We start from the raw sequence: 24,553 nt of genomic DNA, 5'->3' as shown, positions 1-24,553 counted from the left end.
ATCCTGTACTGTAGGCTGTCCAGCGTTATTATAGCTCTAAAGTGAGAAGTGGCAGGGTCCAAGTCTACTAGCAGATGCAGCAGTCCTCCTCCTCTTCACCTACTGCAGCCATAGCCAAGCCACTTTAGTTTTAGTCTTATGGTATCTGTAGGATGCAGAGTCACAGCCTGTCCACAGGCTGTTCAGCCGTTTTGTAGCCTCAGTGAGAAGTTGCAGTCTAAGATCACTGTAGATCCAGCAGTCCTCCTTCTCCTCACTTGCTGCATTCATAGCTAATCCATTTTTAGTTTCCCCTCACATAGTCATATGGGATTGTAGGGAGGAGAATTAGATTTTGCCTAGCCAGCTGGTGTGTACTTACTTTGGACCAATGGGTCTTTTGGATTGTTCAGTTTGATTACACTCTCCCATTTGTGTTCACATCTCTCCATGTTCCTCCAGTTTGTTGTCAGCCATCAGCGGATCATGCTTCCATCATAACTAGAGAAAATCAGATGCTGTATGTCAAAGGCATGATCAAAGTGGTATCTGAGATGGCGAAGGACACAGGATATTTATTTAAAAAGTTTTGTATAGCGCGACAAGACCCCAAAGGGTATCAGAGCGCTTCACATAAAGTAAGGGAAGAACAAAGTAAAGGAGACATTACAAAGGGGGTAAAAGAGGATAACATAATGAACTAATAACAATGTACAAGGATATGAACTAACATTACTTAGTAGGGTATGGCAGACTATTCTGAGCATTACAGTGGTTAGGCCCAAAAAAAGAGTGAAATCAAAGAACATTTAGAGAACAGATGAACGATGCCCATTTAAGGCAAGAACTTGTTCATTAGGATTATATTTACTTCATGTTTGAAAGCAGCCGTGTAGGGTATATCTCCTTATACTTCTTGGTCCACAAGAGGAAAGGAGAAATGAGGCCCCTCTTGGATCTTATGCTTCTGAACACCTTCGTCAGGATGGACAAGCTCAGAATGCTGACATTTAGTCAGGTCCGAGCAGCGTCAGTGGTCTCAGCTCATTTTTGCAGTTCAGGAACGAGCTATTCAAGTTGGGCTCTTCTCAGTTGGTCTCAAACTACTTGAAGACAACCGTTTTGTTGCTGTCCACCATGGGATCCTCCATCAACAAGCCCGGATGGTTCTGAGGCTTCTTGGTCTTTGGCTGCTGGTGCTTCATGTCCATTGGCACATGGAGGCTGTGCAGTAGAACCTTCACCTTCAATAAGCTCAGCACTAGGGGGTGCCTCTTGGCCAACATTTGCATATTGGAAGAGGCAGTTTGAGACCTTAGATGTTGGATGGAAGATTCCAATTTGACCTGCAGCAAATCTTTTTGCCTGCTGCATCCAAAACTCACGATAGTGAAAGATGGATTTTGTGTGCAGTCAGGGGGCCAGCTGGATAAGGTAGAAATCAGAGGCCTCTGGTCTCCAATGGGGAATTGTCAAAATTGCAAAGTTCTGTAGCTGTGTGCCATCCATCTGGCCCACAAAGCCTCTCTGCCTTCAATCAGGACCGAATGGTTCAGGTTCAAACTGATAGCATGACGCTATGTGGTACTCCAACAATCAGGGCAGTGTGTGTGCCTGGGCCCTCTATCGACAGGCACTGAAGCTGTGGTGGTGGCTGGGTCCCCATGGGATCTCCTTGACAGTCAGGTGGGTTCACTGAATGCCAGGGTGGATTAACTCCAAAGGTGTTATCTTGCTAATCACAAGTAGCATTTGCTGCCACAGGTGGTTCAGCGCATCTTTGCCTAGTATGCCCTACGTAGATTTGTTAGCGACCAGCAAGAACACTCAATGTCCAGCCTTTTGCACCCCTGCAGTTTCCACCTTAAGGCTTGCTGGCAGATGCATTTGCCTTTGGTGGATCTGTGGCCTCCTTTATACATACTGCAGCTACTGCTGATCCCACAGGTTCTGAAAAAGGTCAGGAGAGACCAGACCCAGCTCATCTTTATAGCTCAGAATTGGGCTTGGAGACTCTGGTATCTTGACCTCCTGGATATGAGCATTTGCCCTCTACTTTGACTGTATTTTTGGTAGGGCTTACTGTCCTAATAGTGTTCTGCACCTGAATCTCCACAATCTACACTGTGAAATTGAGCAGTCAACAAAGAATTTGATCTTCCGCCAGAGGCGATGGGTGAGATTTAAGCTGCTTACCATCCATCCATCCATCCATCCTCCATAAAGTCCATCTACTCAGGTCACTGGTCTAGGTTCATTACATGGTGTGAAAACAGACAGGTTGATCCTCTTCAAGTCAAGCTCTTCTTTTGTTTTATTTTGTCTGGCCCAGAAAGCTCTGCTGTGTCCATAGTTCAAGGTTACTTATGGGCCCTGTCTTCTTTTGACTGATCAGCTCTCTTTATTCACGTCACCTGTTGTGATGCATATCTTAAAAGGGATTTCATATATTTCCCTCTGTTTCTTTTGTTATGCTGCAGTACAATTTTAACTCAGTCCTTACTTTTTTGATGTGTCTGCCCTTTGAGCTTGTGCACAGTTGCAGTCTGAGACCTTTGACCCTCAAGATGGTTTTGCCAATTTCCATCCCTCGTCATGCAGTATTAGTGAATTACAAGCATTGTCTGGTCAAGTGCAGTTTACCACCCTTTTTTTCTCACAAGTTAGTGCTTCAGACACAGGCAACTTTTTTTTCACAAATTGGGGTTGCCTTTTCATGTGGGACAACCCATATTGGATTAACCTATGATCTATTATAGAAGAAATGCCAATATAAGAGACACAAGGCAAAAATCTAAGAAAGAACAAAAGCAAGGTTCCATGGCAGGTACTAAATTGATAAAGGGGAACCACAGATGTGGCACATGCCATGCTTGTGACACTGCGCTTACCACAGACAGATAGGAAAGTTGGGAAAGAAACAGTTTTCTAAAAGATATGTCCAATTGTAGAAGTTCCAATGTCATATATCTTATCACCTATCCATATGGACTGGGATATGTAGGACGAAACCTGGAGAGAATTTAGGATCCGCAATGCGGAACATAAATCTGCAATTAGAAAAAGAAAATCTCAAGCACCCTTAGTCCAACATTGCTGTGACCATGGTAACACTGAAAATGAATGCAAATGGATTATGTTAGAAAAGGTTTGAGCCAAAGAACAAGTTATGATAGACACACGTAAAGATAGAGAAACATATTGGATCTTCTCTCTTAATGCAGTAAAGAAGGGACTCAATGAGGAAATTATATGGAGAGATACTATCTACGGTCTAGCCATGTCAGCATTACACTAGAGAACTTTTGCTGCTCCCTCCATCTTATTGGTAGTACGCCGTACCGTGCAATCTATTATTGAGAGTTTATCGTAACATCAAGATCATAAATAAAAATGTAGGCTACCGCCGTGTAAAACAAAATTATTGCTTTCCGCTTTTGTTAGATAGATCCTCACTCGAAAGTTGATTACTTGAAGTTTATGTATAAAAATGTTCAGCAGAGGATTATCCCTCATAAGATGGCACCCACGTTTTTTCGGGTTCTTTAACATTCTGGAGTCTCTTGTTCATATTTAGTTGTGAGGCTCTCTCCCACTTCAACACGTCACTTGCATCACTCACCATCAGTTTAAATCATATGAGGGCCGATGTAAAAAAATCTTCTATGGAGGAGAGTTTGTCCGATAGATTGAAATCAAAGAGAACTGCACCAGAAGGAAAGACCTTGCCTACCTCTCTTTATTATCATAGGATACTCTCGGTAACATGCCTCGTATTTAATCATTTTATAGGAAATTTCTACAGGAGGCCCCCTGTTGTTCATTCAAGGAACTCTTGCAGCTACTCGGCCATCGCCGCACACAGAGGATAGCATTTATATAGCTCCTCTTATTCAATGGCTGTATAAGAGGCTGTTGCAGCCTTTTACATATTTGAGTTTTTAGTGATCAGATCCTGGCGCCGCAGGAAATTACCATTTAATCTGTTAACGTACAGCGTGTTATACCTGAGAGGACCCAGTCATAGAGATACATAGCTGTAACTCCCATCACCCACAAATTGCCTATACGTTTGCTATAGCCCATAATGGGCACTCCATAGATTGAATATTAACACAATACAAGCTAAGATAAAAAATATGAGTAAAATGACATCAGTACTTGCCTAACCTGGACCTCGCATTTTATTAGGATTGAATTCCGGCTATCTACACTGTGATGAAGAACAGGATAGCAAACCAGTAAAAGCTGTCCCCTTTATAAATGAGCAATGGCAAACACCTATAACGCAACACGTGCAAAGATTACCGAGAACATACAAATAGAGTTAATGTCACCTAAAAGGAAATATAACCACTAAATAGGCCTAATACAGAAATCCCACATGCTACAGGTATTGATACTACTTTACTGTATTTTGTCCCAGTAGCAGTAGTTCCATGAACAGGAACCGATTAGCGGTCTAACATACGAGAGTTTGGGCAACTAGCAGATAATATGAGGGCCAGAAAGGTAACATGAGTTTCCAGCTCACCTTTCTTTTACAGGTGACGGGATAGTTTCTTTAAAATTGTTTTCATATACATGTGAGCAAAACTAACATTTCAATCAATCAGCACATCGCCTCCAAAGCATGAAGATCACTGAGATGTCTGGAACAAGATCTTTTTGATACTCTGTGGGTTATAAGGTAAAACTTCATATTATCCACCTATATTAGATGCACCCTCTAACCTCGTCATTATATCTTCTCTTTTGTACACCATTTGTGTGCAAGTTTCCCTTTCTGCAGTCACAACACTGGGTATGGTTTGAAACCAGAAGATGTTATTAAACTGGCTATTTAGGAGTTTTTATATATTTTAAGCTAACAAAGTTTTCAAGATACTCCCATCTTTACCTTCCATTTCATGAGGTAGTTCAGGTGGTCCTGATGAAGGTGGAGCTTCTACACACTGTCCACCAAAATGATCGCACACCAGACTATATAAGATTCCGACCCTCAACACAGCAAGGGCAGAGAAAATAGTCACTCCCACGTTGTTGCAGATAGTGCTTAAACCTATTGGTTGAAACAATTGTAAATAGCTAGGAAAAACTGAATGTTTGTGTGTGAGTATGAAGAATAAGTGGCTTTTTTTAGTAGGTGTGGGGGTACAACACTGTTTTGTGCAATTTTATTTGTATAGAAAATGTCTATATAAGGAGACAGTTATTTGTGTCGTAAAATTGAACAGATGCCTTTCTGTATATACACATGAATCAACATTATAGATGTTTTTTTATTGTATAGCATTGTAAATTTGTTCAACACTGTGCATACTGTTTGTATACATTTCTTTTCACTATTTTTCTATTGAATTAACAGATAAAGGAATAAAAAAATTGTGCATAGAAGATTCTGATAAAAATATAAAAGAAATAAAATGACATTGATGAAAGCACACAATTAGCTAATCCTATAGTTTTATCAAAAGATTTGGGAGACTATTGCTATCCATCTTTAAATCAGGCTATTGGTGTGTCCTTTACCTGGGATAGAACGAGACCCATCCACTTCCCTGAATCCGTTTTGGGAGAATGCGTAAATCAAAGCACTCACAAGGACAGCAATCCATTTAATTTTTGTGGGGAATGGTCTTCTGCAAATGTCAAGGTTTGCTATAGCATATAGTTACTGACTACAGAAAGGCAATAAATAAACATAACAGGATATAACATTAGTTGTAATACAGGACACAAAGGATTCATTATAAGAGATGGATGGAAATGAGTGTGATTGAAACAAAAAAGCACAGTTGAAGATAAGGAGAAATATCAAGACAGAAAAAAGAACCAAAGTAAATCTCATAGAGGAGACAAAAATTGTATCAACACACTTAGAGAGGTTTGGACGGAGGACTCCGGGGAAAACATAACGGACGGGGAGTGGAAAATAATATTGGGACACCATAGAAGAGTGTCTAGAAATGTTAAGTTTCAGTTCATACAGGCCATGATTCTCCATAGAGCATATCTTACACCTCAGAGACTACATAGGATGTTCCCCACTGCCGCACACTACTGCCCGAGATGTCAACAAGATGAGGCACATATTCTACACATGCTCTGGACATGCCCGAGACTACATACTTACTGGGGAACGATCAAACACACGATACACTCCATAACTACGCTCCGGATCCCTGAGGGGGCACTACCCTGCTTGATAGGGAATAGGAAAAGACCCAAAACACGCAAAGCACAACTGAAATTCATGGACCTGGCACTCGTACTGGCAATTAGGGTGCTCACCATGCGATGGAAGTCGCCCAGGGCCCCGCAGGTAGACACATGGCGGACTGACTTGCTGAAATGGGGCAAAGCTGAATCTGCGGCGCTGAGGGAAGAGGAGAGCAAGGGCCGTCGTAAATACCCTATAGCGCAGGAATGGGACTCGATGATAATTGAGCTGGAAGAGACAGACATAGATGTCCAGGGAGACCAAGTGGGGTAAACACTTACATATAGCGGAGGGTGGCTGGGGCTCGTGAGCATCGGTACCCCCACGTAGGCCGGTCCGGGACCCAACACGTCCAATTGTTTCAGGATAGTTTGGGACACAATGATACATAAAGTAGAGTGTACAAGAGAAGACGATCAGGAGACGGAAAGTGGGAGGGGGGGGAAAAAGGGGAAGTTGGGGATTAACAGTTATGTAACTCAAGATCTTGATGATTAAAGCACATAAATGAGATGAATCAGAGCAGATGTGAGAAAAACAACCCATAATGACATAGATACAATATGTATAAAAATTGTGAATGAAAACGGAAAAGACTGACACTTAAGTGGATGTGACAATGTACAGTAATGTATAACACCTTGTACCAGTCAAGAATAAAGAGTTTTGAAAAAAAAAGGAGACAAAAATTGTGGGAGCAGGGAATAAGGAAATTGGAGGACAGAGATTTAAAAAGGGCTAACATGTGAGAGAGAGGAGTGAGGGGGGATTTGCAGACAGAGAAAGAAAGACATAGAGCGGGAGAGAAAGATCAGGGTGAGGGGAAAAAGAGAGAGAGAGAGATGGGGAAAAAGATAGAAAACGAGAGATGGGGGAAAAGTTGAAAGGAGAACAATAGAGAATGAAAAGTTGGTATGGCAGATGGAGATATCTTAAAACTTAGAAAATCCAATAGATACATTGATAGAAGAATGTGAGAATGGAGTTGAAATTGGGAAGTGAAAAAAGGTGAGAGAGGAGGGAACTGATCATGTGTGTGTGTGAGCAAAAGCGAGTGCACAGATAATATATAGAAAATTAAATTTAAGTCTGCATTTGAAGTTGTCTCTTGTAGTATGTTAAGTAGATTCAAATTGTGTCTCATCTCAACACAACATAAAGTCATTGAGTACCAAGCTGTCCTACACCCCCAATGCATCACATGTACAGAGGCTCCTGTGCATCCATGAAAGACTTGGATCTGTACAGCCGTTAGCAGTTGATGCCTGAGGTTAAGCAGTGAGTTTCCCAACCACCAAAGTGTGGGCAGAAACCTCAGGGTGACTAGGAAAGTCAGTGATCTAAAGGTTAGCAACAACATCCAGAATGTGAAATTGAGCAGTAGCTTACTGGCCTGAAGGTGAGCAGGAACCTCAGAGGCCTAAAGTGAGGAGGAGCGTTAACAGTGTACCAGAGAAGAAACCTCTGAGAGGATAGCAAGATAAGATTACCTCGCGCTAGCTCCACACTGAAAATTAAAGCTCATTGTCTTTTCACTTTTAAAACTGCTCTGAATCTATTTACATTTTACCTGCTTGTTCTCTTGTTCTTTTGTTGGCACTCCCCGGTCCACCGCAGCAATCTCGTGCTGTTTGTGTGGAGGGAGGTACAGTTGCATCCACTTCCTGGTGAGCACTCTCTGAGCTGCCATCGTGGCAGGGTGACGCTCTAGTGCTTCACCAGTAGCAGGGGATTTAAACTCAGCTCGGAACCGACGCGCAGAGGATAGCAAGATAAGATTACCTCGCGCTAGCTCTGCACTGAAAATTATATGCTCATTGTCTTTTAACTTTTAAAACTGCTCTGAATTTATTTGCATTTTACCTGCTTGTTCTTTTGTTGGCACTCCCCGGTCCACCACAGCATTCTCGTGCTGTTTGTGTGGGTACAGTTGCATCCACTTCCTGGTGAGCACTCTCTGAGCGGCCATCGTGGCAGGGTGACGCTCTAGTGCTTCACCAGTAGCTATCCATATAATTTCAACATGGGGCTAACTAACGCGCAGCGGGCATGCTAAAGGCAAGCCCGTCGGCGCCCGGCCTGGCCCAGGGGCAACGGACTATGGCCATCACAACCTACTGACCTAGAAAATTAAAATCATTAAGACCAACAGCATAATCATGTCCTCCTCTGGACTCCATTACACACAATCGTATCTCCACCAACGGTATCTCAAAACTCCAATCAGAGCACACCCATGCTGCTTCTAACCTTCATTCTCTTGCCTTCATTAACCATACCACTAATACGAAAATGGTGCTCTGCTGTATTTACCTTAATACACGCTCTCTGGTAAAACATCAACTCGATATTTTTTTATTACTCACCTCTGATAAACCTGATATTTTATTAATTACTGAAACATAGTTAACCCAGGATTCATTGGCCGACATCTTAGCAGCACTCCCCTCAGACTACTATATTCTATCGGCCAACCATCCACCAGGAAAACTGGGTGGCGGGGTGGCTGCAATAATTCATAAAAATCATAAGTTCAGCGCCTTAGCTCCCCTTACTCTTCCGGAGGTTGAGAATTTAGTCATCAAGCTTGACACGGACACAGGGTCTCTGGCATGTGTACTTATTTATCGTCCCCTGCAAGCTATGCCCACTTTTCCTATGGCCATGGGGGAGCAAATGGCCGCCCTAGTGGTAAACCACACCAAGGTTCTCCTAATTGGAGACCTTAACTACTGGTTTAACGATGTCTCGGGTGGCCCCCATGCGGCCAAACCCTCTGAGCTCCTCCTGAATCTGAATATGGCCCAGCATGTACACTCCCCCACTCACGAAAAGGGACATACCCTTGACCAAGTTTGGTCCCATAATCTCACACTCTCGTCGCCCACAATTGTACCATGTATATGGTCAGACCACCATCTGATCCAGTTCACTATCATTATTAATGGCTACATCAAGTTCATGCCCCGGGAGGGAGCTATGACTAGGAGATGGAAAACCCTAAATACGGAAGATCTTGTCAATACTTTGACGAGCTCTTTACCCACTCTTTGTCCAGATGTCAATCTTATGGAAATAAAGATCTCTGAGTGGTTATCATTGGCCAGCAACACTCACGTTCCACCCGTCAAATTCTCCCACACACGTCACGTGGACGCCCACAAATGGTTTACCTCAGACCTCAAAAAAACAAAAACTTGCGCTGCGCCAAAAAGAGAGGAAATGGAGATTAAACTACTCCATCAAAGACCAGGAGCAATTCTCTACAGCTCGCAGAGAATATAAAAAAATCATTTTAAAGACCAAAGCGGCCTATTTTTCTACAAAAAATTTTAAACTCTCGTAACAAATCCAAAGAAATCTTTAGGATAGTCAATTATTTATGTAATGATGAGAGAACGTCACCCACCCAGGCCCCTACCCAAGAGCTCTGCAACTCCCTGAACAACTTTTTCATGGATAAAATCTCTTCTATTAAAGACAGCCTCCCTAATTCTTCCAGTTGGGAACCACTGGATGATATTTCTAACAATCATTCCACTTTAGACACCTTTCAGCCTATTTGCCCTTGTGGAGTTAATGATCCGTGTTAACTCCGGGTCTCCTAATGATAGCTGTCCACCACATGTTTTAAAAGAGGTATTCTCCGCACTCCCTCAGAGTGTACTCCCTCTCCTTAATGAGTCTCTTGCTCAAGGCAAGGTAACCAGCGCTTTTAAGAACGGGCGTTCCCCTTATAAAAAAAACAGAGGAAGACCCCACAAACCCCTCCAACTACCGCCCCATCTTCCTTCTTCCCTTTATGGCCAAAATATTGGAGGCCCATGTGTCTAGGTGTCTCTCAAATTTCATAGAACGTTCTGAATATCTAGAACCTAATCAAGCCGGTTTCCGCCCGGTTCACTCTACAGAGGCTGTCATCCCTGAAGTCTTGGACACTCTTAGAGCAAACGCTGATAGGGGTGACCATCAGGCTCTGGTGCTCCTAGATTTGTCGGCCACGTCCGACACGATCGACCATAACATCTTGCTGAACCGTGTCGAGCAGGCTGGCCTGCGAGGTCCTGCACTCAGATGGATAGAATCTTTCCTGGCCGACCGGACTCAATCAGTCAGGCTTGGACCTTTTATGGCTCCTAAACTTACCTCCACTTGTAGTGTTCCCCAGGGCTCGTCTCTATCACCGTTATTGTTTAACTTATATCTTCGACCCCTGATTCATTCTTTAAAAAATAGGAAGATCACCATTTTCAATTATGCGGATGACCTTCAGCTCATAATCCCACTTGGTTCCTCAAACGCTGCGGCTGAGTTTCAGGCGACCATGTCCCATATTCAGCGTTGGATGGACCTGAACCACCTGAAGCTCAATCCAGGCAAGACAGATCTGGTGTTGCCTGGGAAGAGTGAGATCAGCTGGGGCCCACACTATTGGCCGCCGGACCTGGGGTCTGCGCCCACTCCTTACTTCTCGGTGAAAACCCTAGGGGTTATTCTTAATGCTGATCTTTCGCTCAAAGGGCAGGTGGGAGCAGTGATCTCTTCCAGTTTTTTTCAACTACGGAAAATAAAGAAAATCGCCCACCTGCTGACACATTCAGCTCTCATACAGGTGGTGATAGCCCTGGTGCTTTCGCGGCACAACTTCTCGAACGCAATTTACCTCGGCCTGCCAGCAGGTCTATTAAAACAATTACAGATTGTCCAGAACCAGGCTGCAAGACTCATTTTTAAACAGCCTAAATGGCATTCAGTCAGACCGGGACTGATGAAACTGCACTGGCTAACGATGGCCCAACGGCAGCCTTTAAGACGGGATGTCTAGCCTTCAAGGCTCTACATGGCAATGGCCCTAGATTCATCAAAAACATGATCACTAAATACAAACCCACGCGCAACTTACGCTCAGCCCACCTTCAGCTGGTAACAATTCCTTCATTTAAACGGAAACGGCAAGGAGGATGCTGCTTCTCGTACCTAGCCCCCAGTTTCTGGAACTCTCTTCCCTTGACACTCAGGAGCTGCGATATTCGTATGGTCTTCAGGAAAGCCCTGAAGACTTGGCTGTTTGAGCAAGCCTATGCTTAGGTACCTTTGTCAACTCCCCTCAGACTTAGCGCCATGAAGCCTACGGGTGTCAGCGCGCTATATAAGTTGTTATTAACATAACATAACACCTGATTGGGCGCAAGGAACCAAAAGTAAATGACAGTGAGAAGGAACCTCGGGCACCAAGCAGCAGCATTTAAGACATGAAAGTAAACAAGGCTTTGGCGAACTGAGAATAAGCATGATCTCAGTAACCTGAGTGTGAGCTGCAGGTTCAGGGACCTAAATGAAGCTCTTTCCCTGAAACATAATGTTGACCCCCAATGCCAACTGTGAGGATTAAAGGTATGCAGGAGCTTAAAAAAACTGGCAGTGACCGTGAGCCTCATTCCCTTAGGGTGAGTAGTGCAGAAAGGGAACTATGCAGAATCTATTGGTGATCACTGTTTTCACGGACTGATAGTACTCTCGGGCTTCTAGGTAACAGTGAGAAAGAGCTATTGGGCCTGAGGCTAAAAAGGGAAATAGAGTGATCTGGAGACGAACTGGAATCTAAAGGCTCCTGAGAGTGGCTGGAGCCTCTGGATCGGAGACGCAGGAGGATCTTAAGGGGACTGAAGAGTGAGTGGAAATGAGCTTAAGGGTTCTATTAGTAAGTCGCTAGTTTGTGGACAAATTGATGGTGACTAAGAGCCTTAAGGCCTTATGACGTTCTGCACCTATGTGTCCTTGACGGCTAAGGGCCTACAAACTTGAGGATGAGCATATACCTCTGGGGTCATGTTGTTCAGTGGCAAGTGATAATCTCTAAGGATGAACACGGGTTTTAGGGCCTGACTTGGAATTCAGAGATCTGAGGGTGAGCTAGGGCTTGGGGATCTGAGAGTGAGCAGATTTATTGACCTGAACGTATGTGTGATAAGATCTGAGGGTGAGCTATAATGGAACTATGGTGTCCCAGACTTTGATATTGGAACTGGCCCTAGAACCTTCAAAAGCTTTATTTACCACAAATGTCATTCCAAATTAACCCTGACTCTAACTGTGCAATATTTCATGAAAGGTTGCAGTCGGCAAATATGGGCCATATTTTTGTATGCATGGGCTAATTTTTTCTTCCCAATTCGACCCTTGTCTTAAATGGTTATAATTCGCACATCAGTGGCACCAGTCATTTTGAACTTCCCCTGTCTGCCAGCAAAAGTTGTGTAGGCACACAAAGGTTGAAGCTTAATTTATAAGGCTACTAGATTACACCACATGGGAATGGCTGGTGGCATATCATTCGGCAATAGCAGTCCTAGAAGGGATGTATGATGGAGCCATGCATGTCTTTACCAAGCAGGCCTTTAGCACAAGTCCATTACCACGCATGTGCCTTTACCACTCATGCCTTTATCACACAAACGTTTACCAAACATGTGAAAAAACTTTTACCAAACATGCCTTTACAATGAAAATGTTGGAGTGGGTGCATGAAAGGTTATATTGGGGTGTGAGTGGGTAGGTCAGAGATTCTGTGGATGATGTTATCAGGAATGTCATTTGAGATGTCATCAGTGATGTCACTGACCATGTCATGAGTGATGTAATATGTGAGGTCATAAGCAGTGCATTCCGGGGACGTGAGATATAGTTAGATCAGATAAATATAACTACTGAATTTCTCTAGTTTTGTACGAGTGAAACCTGAGCCTAACTATAATGTCTCTGTAAACTTTGTTTTTTCAGTGAATTTCTAAGGTTTTTGTTATTTCATTTCCTAACTATAACGTCCCTGTAACCTTTGTTTTTTCAGTGAATTTTTAAGTTTTTTTTAAATGCTTATTCCAAACTATAACGTCCTTGTAATCTTAGATTTTTTTCAGTTAATTTCTATGGTTTTTTAACGAGTAGTGGTGTTTGCAGAGTGGTGGGGAAAGGGGATTGGCCTCTGATCAGCTTTTAGAAAACATGCTGTTGAGGACTTATAGAGGGTTTTAAGATGGCTTCTTGGCCCCCCAAGGTCCCTCAGGAGTAAAGTTGACTTCATCCCCCAACCTGTAGTGCATCATGAGCCACATTTGTAGAGTGATGGAGAAAGGGGGCTTGGCCTCCGAAGACCACTTAGCAATCCCGCTGTGTGGGACTTACTGCGTGGACTTACTCCATGGTAACATCTGTGTTGTAAAGGTTGATTCCCTTCTGGAAGCTCCCACCACCTTTTCCTAACAACCCAGGTGCTCAGCAGGTACAATTTTTGCCAATTATGTTGGTCCGAGAACGTGCTGCTGGTCACTGCTTGATACATAATAAATCCTTATTGTCAATATAGTATATAAGTAAGTTTATTTTCCTCAATTTAAAGAAGTATGGCCCTGATAAATTAATGCATTATTTACACTTGATACATTACGTCACTTAATCAAACTGATACCTAAATGTAGGCAAATGTTATTGTACAATTGCTATAGTATTGAAAATATGTTAGGTATTTTAAATTGTATTTGTTAATAGGGTAATTTTGTTAGTTTTATTTTATTTTTTTAATATTTTTTATTGTTCAGTTCATAACATACAGGAACAAACCAAAGCAAAGGGCAGAGAAGATTTCAAGATTGGACAAAAACATAGGCCTGCAAAAAGGCAAAAAGCAATAAACATAAATATATATTACATACTCGCAAGGTTAAAACTAAGAAGAAATAAATCATTACTTCATAACAATGTAATTATTGCAACGAGACATCAAGATGTTGCAACATAGGCTGCCATACTTTCAATCCTAATTGCTTCTTTCTCAATGACTTAAGACGATACAAATTATACTCAAAATAAAATACATTATAAAATTTGGCTCGCCACATTTCATACACAGGTGCCTCTGGTTTCAACCACATTGTAGCTATACACAATCTAGCCACCGCCATGGCCATAGAGAAAAAATAACGATTGGAGTAATTATTCTGTATAAATTCTGCCCTGCTGCAAACCCCAAGAAGCATAATTTCATAATAAAAGCATAATTTCGCGATTTATTACTCAAGGCACTTTAGTTGTTTCTAACAAAAATCGTTCAATACATAAAAAAACTGTGTAAGTACATTGCAATCAAAAAATATATGAACTATATCGGCTTCCTCCATTTGACATCTAAAACATTTACCATCATACCTGTCGCCCAACTTCATCATTTTAACTGGTGTATGGTATAAATTAAACAGGGTTTTATAATGTTGTGTACGCAAATTTGCAGACAGAATTACTTCATTTGCCATATCAGTTTTCTAATCGGGCCTGCCATTTGGAATCTTGAAGAGCTAGATCGTCTCGTTGCTTAGAAATTAGTATTACATATAACGCCCCTATCTTTGCCCCTTTATGGATAGCTTCAATAAATTAATTACACAGAATATCTTGTAGCCTAGCACGTTTTTGTAAAAAGCCACGTAACTGTAGATATTTGAAAAAATCGTTCTTGGTTACATTATTTGTTGCCATTAAATCCGGAAAGGCCATCAATACACCATCCTTATACAAATCCCCCAAGCGGCATATCCCGTTATCACTCCAAACTTTCATCTTCGCATCCCAAAATATCCCCGGGAATATTTCTGTACATGCTAGTGGTGTATAGAAATTAATCCGACCAATGTCAAAGATTTTACGTATCATTTTCCATCCCTTATATGCTGCGATCATAATTTTAAATCTAGTGCGTTTAAAATAGCTTGGCTCAAAAAATTTCAACATAGCTGCACGGGCTGTATTCCCTACTATCATTTGATAGATATTAGGCGACTCAAACTGTCGTGTAACCTCCCCTGTTAACATATATTTTGAATTTGGTATGAGACACACCAAATAATATAAGAAGAAATTTGGAACCCTCCACGTGAAAGTGGGAGCATCATATATTTTGATGCCCAGCGCGCTTTCTTCCACCCCCAAATAAACCTATCGGTAACAGATTGGAGCTGCATTGATTGTGTCCGCGAGAGCTCGAGAGGAACTGTCCGGAAGTAATAAAGTACCTTGGGAGAATAGACATTTTTAATACATTCCGACGCCCAACCATCGACAAATGTAGGCATTCTACCTTTTCAAGTTGTTTTTTAACAGATCCTACAATATCAGCCCAATTTACTTCTATAATTTCCAGGACAGACATCCTAATTTTAATCCCCAAGTATTTGGCCTCTGGTGTTACACGAGGTTCACCGGGACACAACCCAGCCGTGCAGACAACTTGAGTTTTTGAGACATTAAGCTTGTACCCGGAGACCTGACCAAACCTTAACGTAATTTTTTCTACCTCTCTTAAAGCAGATGCAGGGTCTGATGTCAAAACTGCGATATCATCCGCATATACAAGGACACGTATGTTATGCTCACCAACTGACAATCGATTGGATAAAGTTAGTAGACTCCAAAAGCTGTAATAATGGTTCTATATAAATAGCAAAAAGCAAAGGGGAACACGGACATCCCTGCCGTGTTCCCCTAGTTATATGTACGGCTGAAGATTCATGTCCCATAGTGCAAATTTCAGCAGTTGGACGCTTATACATACTGCGTATTGCCTGCATAAAATTCGGTCCAAACCCCATCTTATGCATTACAGCCCATAAAAAATCCCATGTAACACGATCAAATGATTTTTCAGCATCAAGAAAGATAATTCCAATATTCTTTTGTACCGTATTTGCAAAATCTATAGCTGATATGACCCTATGAATATGATTGATCGTGCTTCTATCAGGAAGAAACCCATGTTGCTGCCTGGATATAAGGGAGGGGACAACTTGCACTAGCCGAGTTGCCAATATTTTTGAATATATTTTGGCATCAGCATTTATTAGAGGTATAGGCCTAAATGACCCAGGAGAGCTAGAGGGCTTATCCTTTTTTTTTAAAACTACAATGTTAGCCTCATCCCAAGAAGCCGGGGGATTTCCACCTTGAGCAGTTATAAAGGTAATAAACATGTCCTCTTTAATAATTTCAAATAGTAATCGATAAATCTCCAAAGGGAGTTTATCGGTGCCAGATGCTTTCCCTAATGCCAGTTCATCTATTGCAGACTGCAATTCCATCATGGAAATTGGAGCCTCCAGTTTCTCCCTCTCAAGAGGCCCAAGTTTACCAAAATCAAAATCCTGAAGATAAGACTCGATTAATTCCTCAGCAACAGGGTCTTGAGTATAGAGTTCTTGATAATACCTACAAAAAACTTCCATGATTTCCTCCATAGTTTCCACCATACCCCCACTAGCATTTTCAATTACATCTATACGCTGCACTGCCTGCCTACCCCGCATTCTTTGAGCCAAACATCTACCTGTTGCCTCACCATATTCATATCTTTCAGTTTTAAAAACCTGATATTGGGCAGCAATATCCTGGCTCCATATCCCATTAATCCTGGCTTTACAATGACGACCTTAGTTTGAGCCGTACGGGAATCAGTGTGAGAGTGGATCGTGGCAGTAAGCTCACATTCTGCCTTACTAAGTTCTTTAATCAACCCATTTATCAAAGTCTTTTGTTTTTTTTTTGTGTCGCCCATCCATAGCTGCATATTTCCCCCCGCAATCCCGCTTTAAGCGAGTCCCAAACCATAGGTTGAGAAACAGTGCCCCGATTAAAATCTAGAAACTGCACAACCCATGCCTTAATATGATTTTGAAATTGCTCATCACAGACTAGTTGTTTACTAAAAGTAAAGGCACGTACTTCACGTTTCATTTTTCAATATGTCCGGTCTAAAACCACAGGGTTATGGTCTGAAGTAATGCGCGGCATTACTTGAATATTCGCCCCTGCAGTAAGAAATCGGGGAAGAAATATATAATCTAATCTTACCAATTTAGAATGGGGAGAGGAAAAAAAGTGTACCCCGGACTCCCGGGTTGTAACGTTGCCCACCAATCCATGTTGTGATATCAAGTGATTTAATGCCCTAAAAACCTTCGGCTTGCGGCATTGATAATTCTTAAAAGCGGGATTCCAGGTTTGGGCAGCTCCATGCACATTAAAATCCCCAAGTATTATCAGAGGACTTGCCCACTGTGCCAATTCTACATTTAAAAACTCAAGCATTTCGGCCTCGTCGAAATTAGAACCATATACTGTACATACTGTGAACCTAGTTGCCTCAATTATACACTCAGTGATCGCCCACCACCCATAATTGTCCACACGCGTCCTACCCGATCCTAAAACACCCGACTACACAGAATCGCAACACCTCTGTTCATAGTAGTTTGTTTTGAGACAGCCAGCAACGTAAACCCCATCCAGGATAGAATTTTATGATTGGACCAAGAGATATGGGTTTCCTGCATACAAAGAACATCAGGATTGATAAGACGCAACTCATTAATCACCCGTTTTCTTTTCGCCACATTATTAAGACCGCAGACATTAAAAGAACAGATCCGTAAACACCTAGCCGCCATCAAGACTTATAAAATGCATATCATGAATTCTTACTAGTAACCAAGAAGCTGTAATTAATGCACAATTCTCCCCAAAAAATTTATGAATTGACATTTTATTTTTACCCCACACCTCCACCGCACCCCCTGACCCCTAGTGCCCCTAACCCCACCCACACACCGACACACCAAACCTACCCACCCACCCGAAGAAACCCCCTTCCACCTTAACTAAGGCAATAGGGTAAAGCACCCTTGTGATGTTCGGTGAGTGGCTCCCCAAAAGACTCGGCTCAAAATCTAATCCAATTTTAACAGATAAACAAAGCATATCAAAAAGAGAAAATCATGATTTAGTTGAGAATTAGACCAAACAGTCAAGCCAGAGTAAGTAAATAGTCTTTCGCTTCTATTTCAGATGAGAAAAACCTGGTCTGACCTTTATGGATAATTTTTAAAGTTGCTGGTTGCAAAAGAAATACTTGTTACCCCTTGGCTTGGAATGGAGCGATTAATTGTCAAAGCTTCCAGCGTTTCTCAACAGTAGAATGGCAAAAGTCTGGCCGTACAAAAAACTGTATGCCTTTGCCAGTTCTCTTCCGATTGGGCCTGGCCTTATCATAGAGTACCTGTCGTGCCAGAAAATTATTTAAAGAAATCATAATTGCCCGTGGTTGCTGAGGTCCCACTTGTGTGCTTCTTGCTGGTCTCAGCTGAAAAGGAAACCTTTGGGCCCTTTGGATGTCGCGTGACCAGACCCATTCTGTCACCTCGGGGAATGCTTCCTCAAAAAGCTCTACCACAAATTTCCGTACATCCTGCCCCTCTAGATTTTCCGGGACCCCTAATATTCGTTGATTCGGTTTTCGAACTCGTCCATCTTATCCTGGACAGCATTCCTATGTGCCTTTATATCCACAAGATATGCCTTCTGAGTCACCATCTGGTCTTCTAGAGATGATATCCTGGCCTCTGCTTCTACCATACCGTCCGTGAAGTCATTACATGTTTTTGCGAGGCGGCGAACCGTATTTTGCAACTTCTTACACGCTGTATGGGGCTTGAGATGTTCAGCTCGGGCCTCCAACCTGTGATCGTTAATGGACCCATAAATCTACTCCAGTGACACAGGGGACGGTGCTAGGCTAGATACCATAGTTACCATTCCACCATCAAGTTGATCAGAGAGATCTAACCTCTCCAGCAACTGTGTTCCTATAGATAGATCCCAGTCAGCCACCTCGGTATTAGTAATCGATCCAGCACTGCCCCCTCTATCGTTCTTTCGTATTGTAGAGGCCTGATCAGATGTACTAGCAGAAGAAATATTCTGGTATTGACTACCATCAGTATTGGAGGAATTTGCAATGTTGTCGCCACAACTGTCCTCTGGAAATGATAATTCATCTTCCATGTCTGATCCTTCAGACTGTTCTGAGAGTGAATAAAATTCACCATCCTTGCTACTTAGTCGCTCCGGCGCTTCTCCCTCACTTAGAGTACCTTCTCCATCCTCCTTAGCATTCAATTCATGACCGTCTTCATCAGTCTCAGTTGAGATTAAAGGTGGCCCAGAAAATATCATTACCTGGGATTGAGAAGCTTGTTCTGTATTTACACCATTGCTTAAAGTCGCTTTAGCCTCATTGAGATTAGACCTAGAATTGCTGCTAGGATTAGGGGTAGTATCCGCACTGCCCGTTTTTTTCCCTCCGCCAGCGCTCTGGAACATTTGCGGTATCTTTGGATTACCCACATTAATATCTTTGCTTGGCCCAACATGTCCTGAATCGTGGACGTCCTGCATTTCCTTGGACTTCGCAGCTAGTGCGGCACGTGTACCAATTGTCGCTTCACCGACTGGTCTAGTTTTCCCGCCCCTAGCCACTTTGGGTGGCATAGTAGAGAAAAGGAGCAAGCCGCGTACCGCAATGAAAAAAAATAATCAATTCCTGGCTCCAAATAGACTAGCACGTTTATGTACAGCACCAGCCCCAGTGTGAATATAATAGTCTTTATCTCACTTTTTTTTTTATAGTTCCCTCGCACAGACTTTTTTTCCACAAAAAAAAAAGATAAAACCGTTGCAGCAAACAAGCATGGTGCTGGTAATGATTCCAATTCAAATGTTCAATAGCACTCTTCAAATTATATTCCAATTGTGCGCCGGTTATACCATTAATCAGAGCCCAAAAAAAAAAAGTATCTCACTTGGTTTCCTTCGGTTTTACCAACGGTTCGCCTGCTCCCTCGGTGCCTGTATCCTGGAGCCTACCGCCGTCACGGTAAAGGAGCCAGCAGCCGCTGACTCAATATTCCTCCTCTGGGTGCGGCACACCACGAACTAACGCACCGCCGGTGCTCACGGGGCTGAATCTGCCACACACGCCCTTGACGCCGCTCCCGGGCTCACGGGCTCCCGAGCAGAGAGCCGTCGCGGTCAGCAGTTCCTAGAAAGTCGTAGCCCCCACTGCGGTAAGGTGGTAGCGGAACAACAGAGAAACCCCAGATTTTCCTACTTTCTCGCCACAGCGTTTCTTCCTCTCACCGCACCGGGCCAAAAACGCGGTTATCAGTCAGCCGGCAAAACAGCAACATCCAGGTGAGCCGAGTCTGGAGACAGAGAGCTCCTCACACACGCGTCCGTGCGGACGCCATCTAGCTTTAAGTGTTGTATGAACCAAATGAGTAACTTTTTACCTGTGATTGTAACATAAGGAGACTGTAGAAGATGCAACGCCTAAAGACTACTTACAGATGCCGCTGTAATGCATGAATATATGTCAAATCAATCAAGAAATGTAAACAAAATATTAGTAACTTTTTACAAATGGAAAAATTACTATTTGTCGTTTGTGTCCCAAGTTCTTAAACGTGTCTTGTAAAGTAAAAAAATGTCCTAATAGTTTTTCATTGTTATACCTTTCACTACCTGCAGGAAAATAAAAGAATGAAGCAAAGTTTGGATGATGAACAGAAGTCAAGAAAAGAGCTAGAGAAGCTGGTCAGAAGATTGTTGAAGCAAACCAATGAATGTGCTCGCGAGGACACAATCCATTAGCTTCCCAATTTTGCTTCAGTCACAAATGATGCTGCTGGCGGTTACTATTTTGTTACTTCATGTGTTTTGGGGACGTACAACTGGACGCTTTGCCTCTTCCTGCTCCATATTCAATTTTGGTACCAAAAAAATAGGTGGAACTGGAATAGTTGTCTAGTGGTTTCCATTCATTGTGAACAGTAAACCTTTCATCTAGCAGAGAGTGTGCATCAAATGCTTGATGTAGGGCATTAGTCCATCACAAACCATATGCACCAACCTCCTTGCACTGTACCCGCTGAACATTGGACCTGCTTCTTTGCCTCTTTGAAAGAGGTTCTGCCAGTGGCTTTCTAAAGCTGTCGATGCACTTTTAATGTTCTTTTTCAATCAGCCTTCTAATTTATTGAATGGAAAGGTCTGTGCTGGATATTTTGTAATTAACTGGCACTTATTTTCTGGCAATCAAAAAAAGCAATTTTTTTTGGCAAAGTACAGAATTATTTTCTTTCTCCCAGGGATGTTTTGTATTGAGAATTGTAACATTAACCTTACAGGGTTTGTTTCATTGAGTGTTAAGTGCAAGTTAAGTCATTATATCTTTTTATAAGTGCTTATACCAAAGGTACTAGAACTTTGCGTTGGAAAAATCAGCGTTTCCTGCAGGAAATGGGGTTAACTGATCAGTTGACAACAGATTCTTCACAGTTGTTTCTTCTGCATGCCATGCAATTATGGGAGTATGTGCTTTGGGTTGTGGCTTCTAAATTTCTCTCTATTTTTGTAGCGCTTCCAGTATTACATTGTGTGTAAACACATATATGTGTGAATGTAAAGAGGCAGCTTGATTATGTACGAATTTCAGGGGTGTTGTGTGACAGAGACGTTTTATTTCATGTCCCTTTTTTTCTGATTCTGGCTAATATTCCGAGAACAATTTATGCACATGTTTAGAGAACTTTCAGATTCCAACAGATAAGTGTGTGTGTGCGTGTGTGTGTGTGCGCCTGTTTTGTTATTACCTACAGTGGTGGTTTTACAGTTGTCATAAAAGGAGGTGTGGCTCGAAGCCATCCAGACAATTGCCTTGGATCTTGAGAAGTTGTCTATGGCTGCAATACAGACACAGCGTGAGCTATATTGTACTTACCATTTAGGAGAGAAGCTTTCTGTTTGAAATAAAACATATACGTATATTAATCATTTTTGGAAGATAGGACTCTTTCTTAAAAATCTATATCGCGTAGCAAGAATTTATCATGTGCAGTTTGTAGAAATTCACTTCCCAATGTAAAATACTTTTAATAAAGGTTCGGACCTCAGATCAAGAGAGTTTTTTAATTTCTGACAAATGTGCATCTGATCCGTCTTGTTTTATTTCCATACACGGTTGATCGACTCTTCAGAAATTGCACACATGGTTTTCTTTCTGTCCCCCTCCTAAGTAGAATTTGTGCTGCTTTGAAAGGGGCCATGAAAAATAAGTCTGCGTTTTTAAAAAGTGTAGGACCAAATGAGGTGCATTGTTTGGCTCACTGTGACCTATTAGTGACTATGTGGAGCTCACCTCTCATCTCAGTTTCCAATCTGATGTCTGTGTTGCTGTCTGTTTTTTTTTGTCAAGCCAAGCTGATGATCCCTTGCTTTCTCAGTTTTTGTGATATCCCCATTCTTAGTTGAATGTTCAGACAGGCATGTCAGAGCGCTGTGGTACATTTCTACCAAGGACAAAGCCTTTGCTCTGGTCTTGGAAAGACCACAGCCCCAGTTTGCTGCTCGCCGGCTTACCCTTCCCTGTCTTCTCCCAGTGCAGTAGAAGTCACATATACTTTTGCCTCTTGCAGACTTTACTTCCTTTGTTCTTTTTTATCTGAAAGAAACATGTAGTGATAGATTCCTTACCTTAAAATTACTCCCAGACTGGATCCGGAGAGTTTTCGTCAGCAGTACCCCTGTGCGTCGGAAGGTGGCGTCGTGCGGCTCCGCCTCCATCGTTTGCGTCATGGTCGCCGAGATGACGTAGCGGCAGCTACTTAGACGCCGCCCTCGCGCGCTGACGTTAGTTCTTTCTTTTTGCACGCCAGCAATCGTAGATCCGGGAAAAGCAAGTACCCGCAGTCACATTTTGACTAAGTTTTTTCGAAGTTTTTTGTCTCAATTCTTTTGAGTCGATCGAGTCCTGGTGTCGTAGGGATGCCTGGCTATAAGAACTGTGGGGACTGTCAACGCATGATGCCGGTGACGGACCCCCCGCGTGTATCTCTACTACCTGGGGAGCAACCACGACTCCAAGTCGTGCCCCGACTGCCAGGCCAGACTTTGCGGGTGCAGTCCAGAAAGTTGTTGGAAGTCTGGCAGTCGGCTCCGCGCCGCTCAAGGTCCCAGGTCCCGTGGGAGGTCGAGGGACCGGTCGCGGAGCCGACACCATTGTTCCTCTGGATCTAAGCCTCTGCCCTCAGGGTCAGGTAAGTCGAAGCATTCCAAGAAGAAGTCGAAGAAGTGTCGTCCCTCTTCGACTTCCCCTCGCCCGTCGCTCGACGTGGCTGAAGGTGCAGGTGGTGCCACCCCACCAGGCTCCGGCAGAGCCTGCGACGTTGCCGCCGGCCTACCCATCCTTTCTAGGTCCATCGGCGATGCCTGCTCAGGTGCAAGAGTTTCTTACTGCCATGGCCTGACTCTTTGGGCCGTCTGACCCCGTCAGTGCGCCTACGGGCCCCGCGGGCCCGACAGGGGGTCCTGCCCTTCCATCGCCAGCGGCTTCGGCCCCGGCGCTGCCGTCGGCTGCTGCCCCGGTGCCGCAGGACCCCCCTGGATCCGGGCTCGGATCCCGGGCGACACCGGTTGACCTCATAACACCTCCACCGGTGTCGACCCCTCCTCCGGCACCACCTCCGACGTCGTCCGGTGCCACTGCCGACATCGGCCCCAGTTTCAGCCCGACCCGGACACGGCGCCGGATTGGCGTCGCTCGATGCAGATTCCAACGCCAATGGGGCCTTTTTACCCCTATGTCCGTCCTCCTTATTTTCAGCCTGTTTCACAGACTTCGGAGGAAGGGGAGGTCTGGGAGGGGTCTGAGGACCATCTCACAGAACAGTGTGACTATGATCCGGACTGGGCAGAGGACTTGAGGGATGCCAGTTGTCTTGACACCTCACCTGACCTTGGCATGCTGTGTCCTCTTACCACCGTGACTACGGAGGAGGGAGCTAGTTACACAGTGGTGTTGCGTAGGGCGGCCGAGGCCCTCCACCTCGAACTCCCTACAGTGGCCGTCAGGACTAACCTCCTGACAGAAGTGCTTCAGCCGACGGCAACCTCTTCGGCGACCTTGCTGCCTTTTAATGACGCACTTTCTGATGTTCTTTTAGACTCTTGGCCCAGGCCCAACCCAGGGGCTCCTGTGGACAGGAACGTGGCCCGATGCCATCGCCCGGCTCCAGGCGACCCCCTCTTTCTTTCCAAAACCCCACTCCTGAGAGCTTGGTTGTCCAAGCCTCTGCTTCGCAGAGCGCGTTCCCTTCCGCCCCTCCTGATATGGATTCCAGGAAGCTGGAGCAGCTTGGCAAGAAGCTGTTTTCATCTGCGAGCTTAGGGCTGCGCTCGGTGAAAACTGCATACCTCTTGGGCCGCTATTGCCACTCTGTGTGAGAAACGGTTGCACAGGTGCTGCCCAACTGTCTGGAGGAGGACTGGACAGTACTCTCCCAAGCTATAGCAGCTGGGAGAGACGCAGCTAAGTGCACCATTTGTTGTGGCCTTAATACCGCCGACTTGCTGGGCAGGGTGATTTCCACGACGGTTGCGCTTCGGGCGCCACGCCTGGCTGAGGACAACTGGCTT

General features: G+C 43.7%; 1 protein-coding gene across 3 annotated transcripts in view; it reads left to right on the top strand.

Moving 5' to 3' along the window:
• ARHGEF6 (Rac/Cdc42 guanine nucleotide exchange factor 6) overlaps positions 1 to 22,032 on the top strand; it is a 1,071,863-nt gene extending 1,049,831 nt beyond the window's left edge. For all 3 annotated transcript variants that reach the window (XM_078688613.1, XM_078688614.1, XM_078688615.1), the window contains one exon: positions 20,609 to 22,032. In XM_078688613.1, coding sequence (XP_078544739.1) covers positions 20,609 to 20,731 — 123 coding nt within the window. In that variant the 3' untranslated portion in view covers positions 20,732 to 22,032. The remainder of the gene's footprint in view (positions 1 to 20,608) is intronic.
• The last annotated feature ends 2,521 nt before the right edge of the window (positions 22,033 to 24,553 follow it).

The sequence above is a fragment of the Lissotriton helveticus genome, chromosome 4_1 (assembly GCF_964261635.1).
Source record: "Lissotriton helveticus chromosome 4_1, aLisHel1.1, whole genome shotgun sequence".
NCBI classification, from domain to species: domain Eukaryota; kingdom Metazoa; phylum Chordata; class Amphibia; order Caudata; family Salamandridae; genus Lissotriton; species Lissotriton helveticus.
Note: the sequence above shows the minus strand (reverse complement) of the source record. Positions and strands in the feature narration are given on the sequence as shown.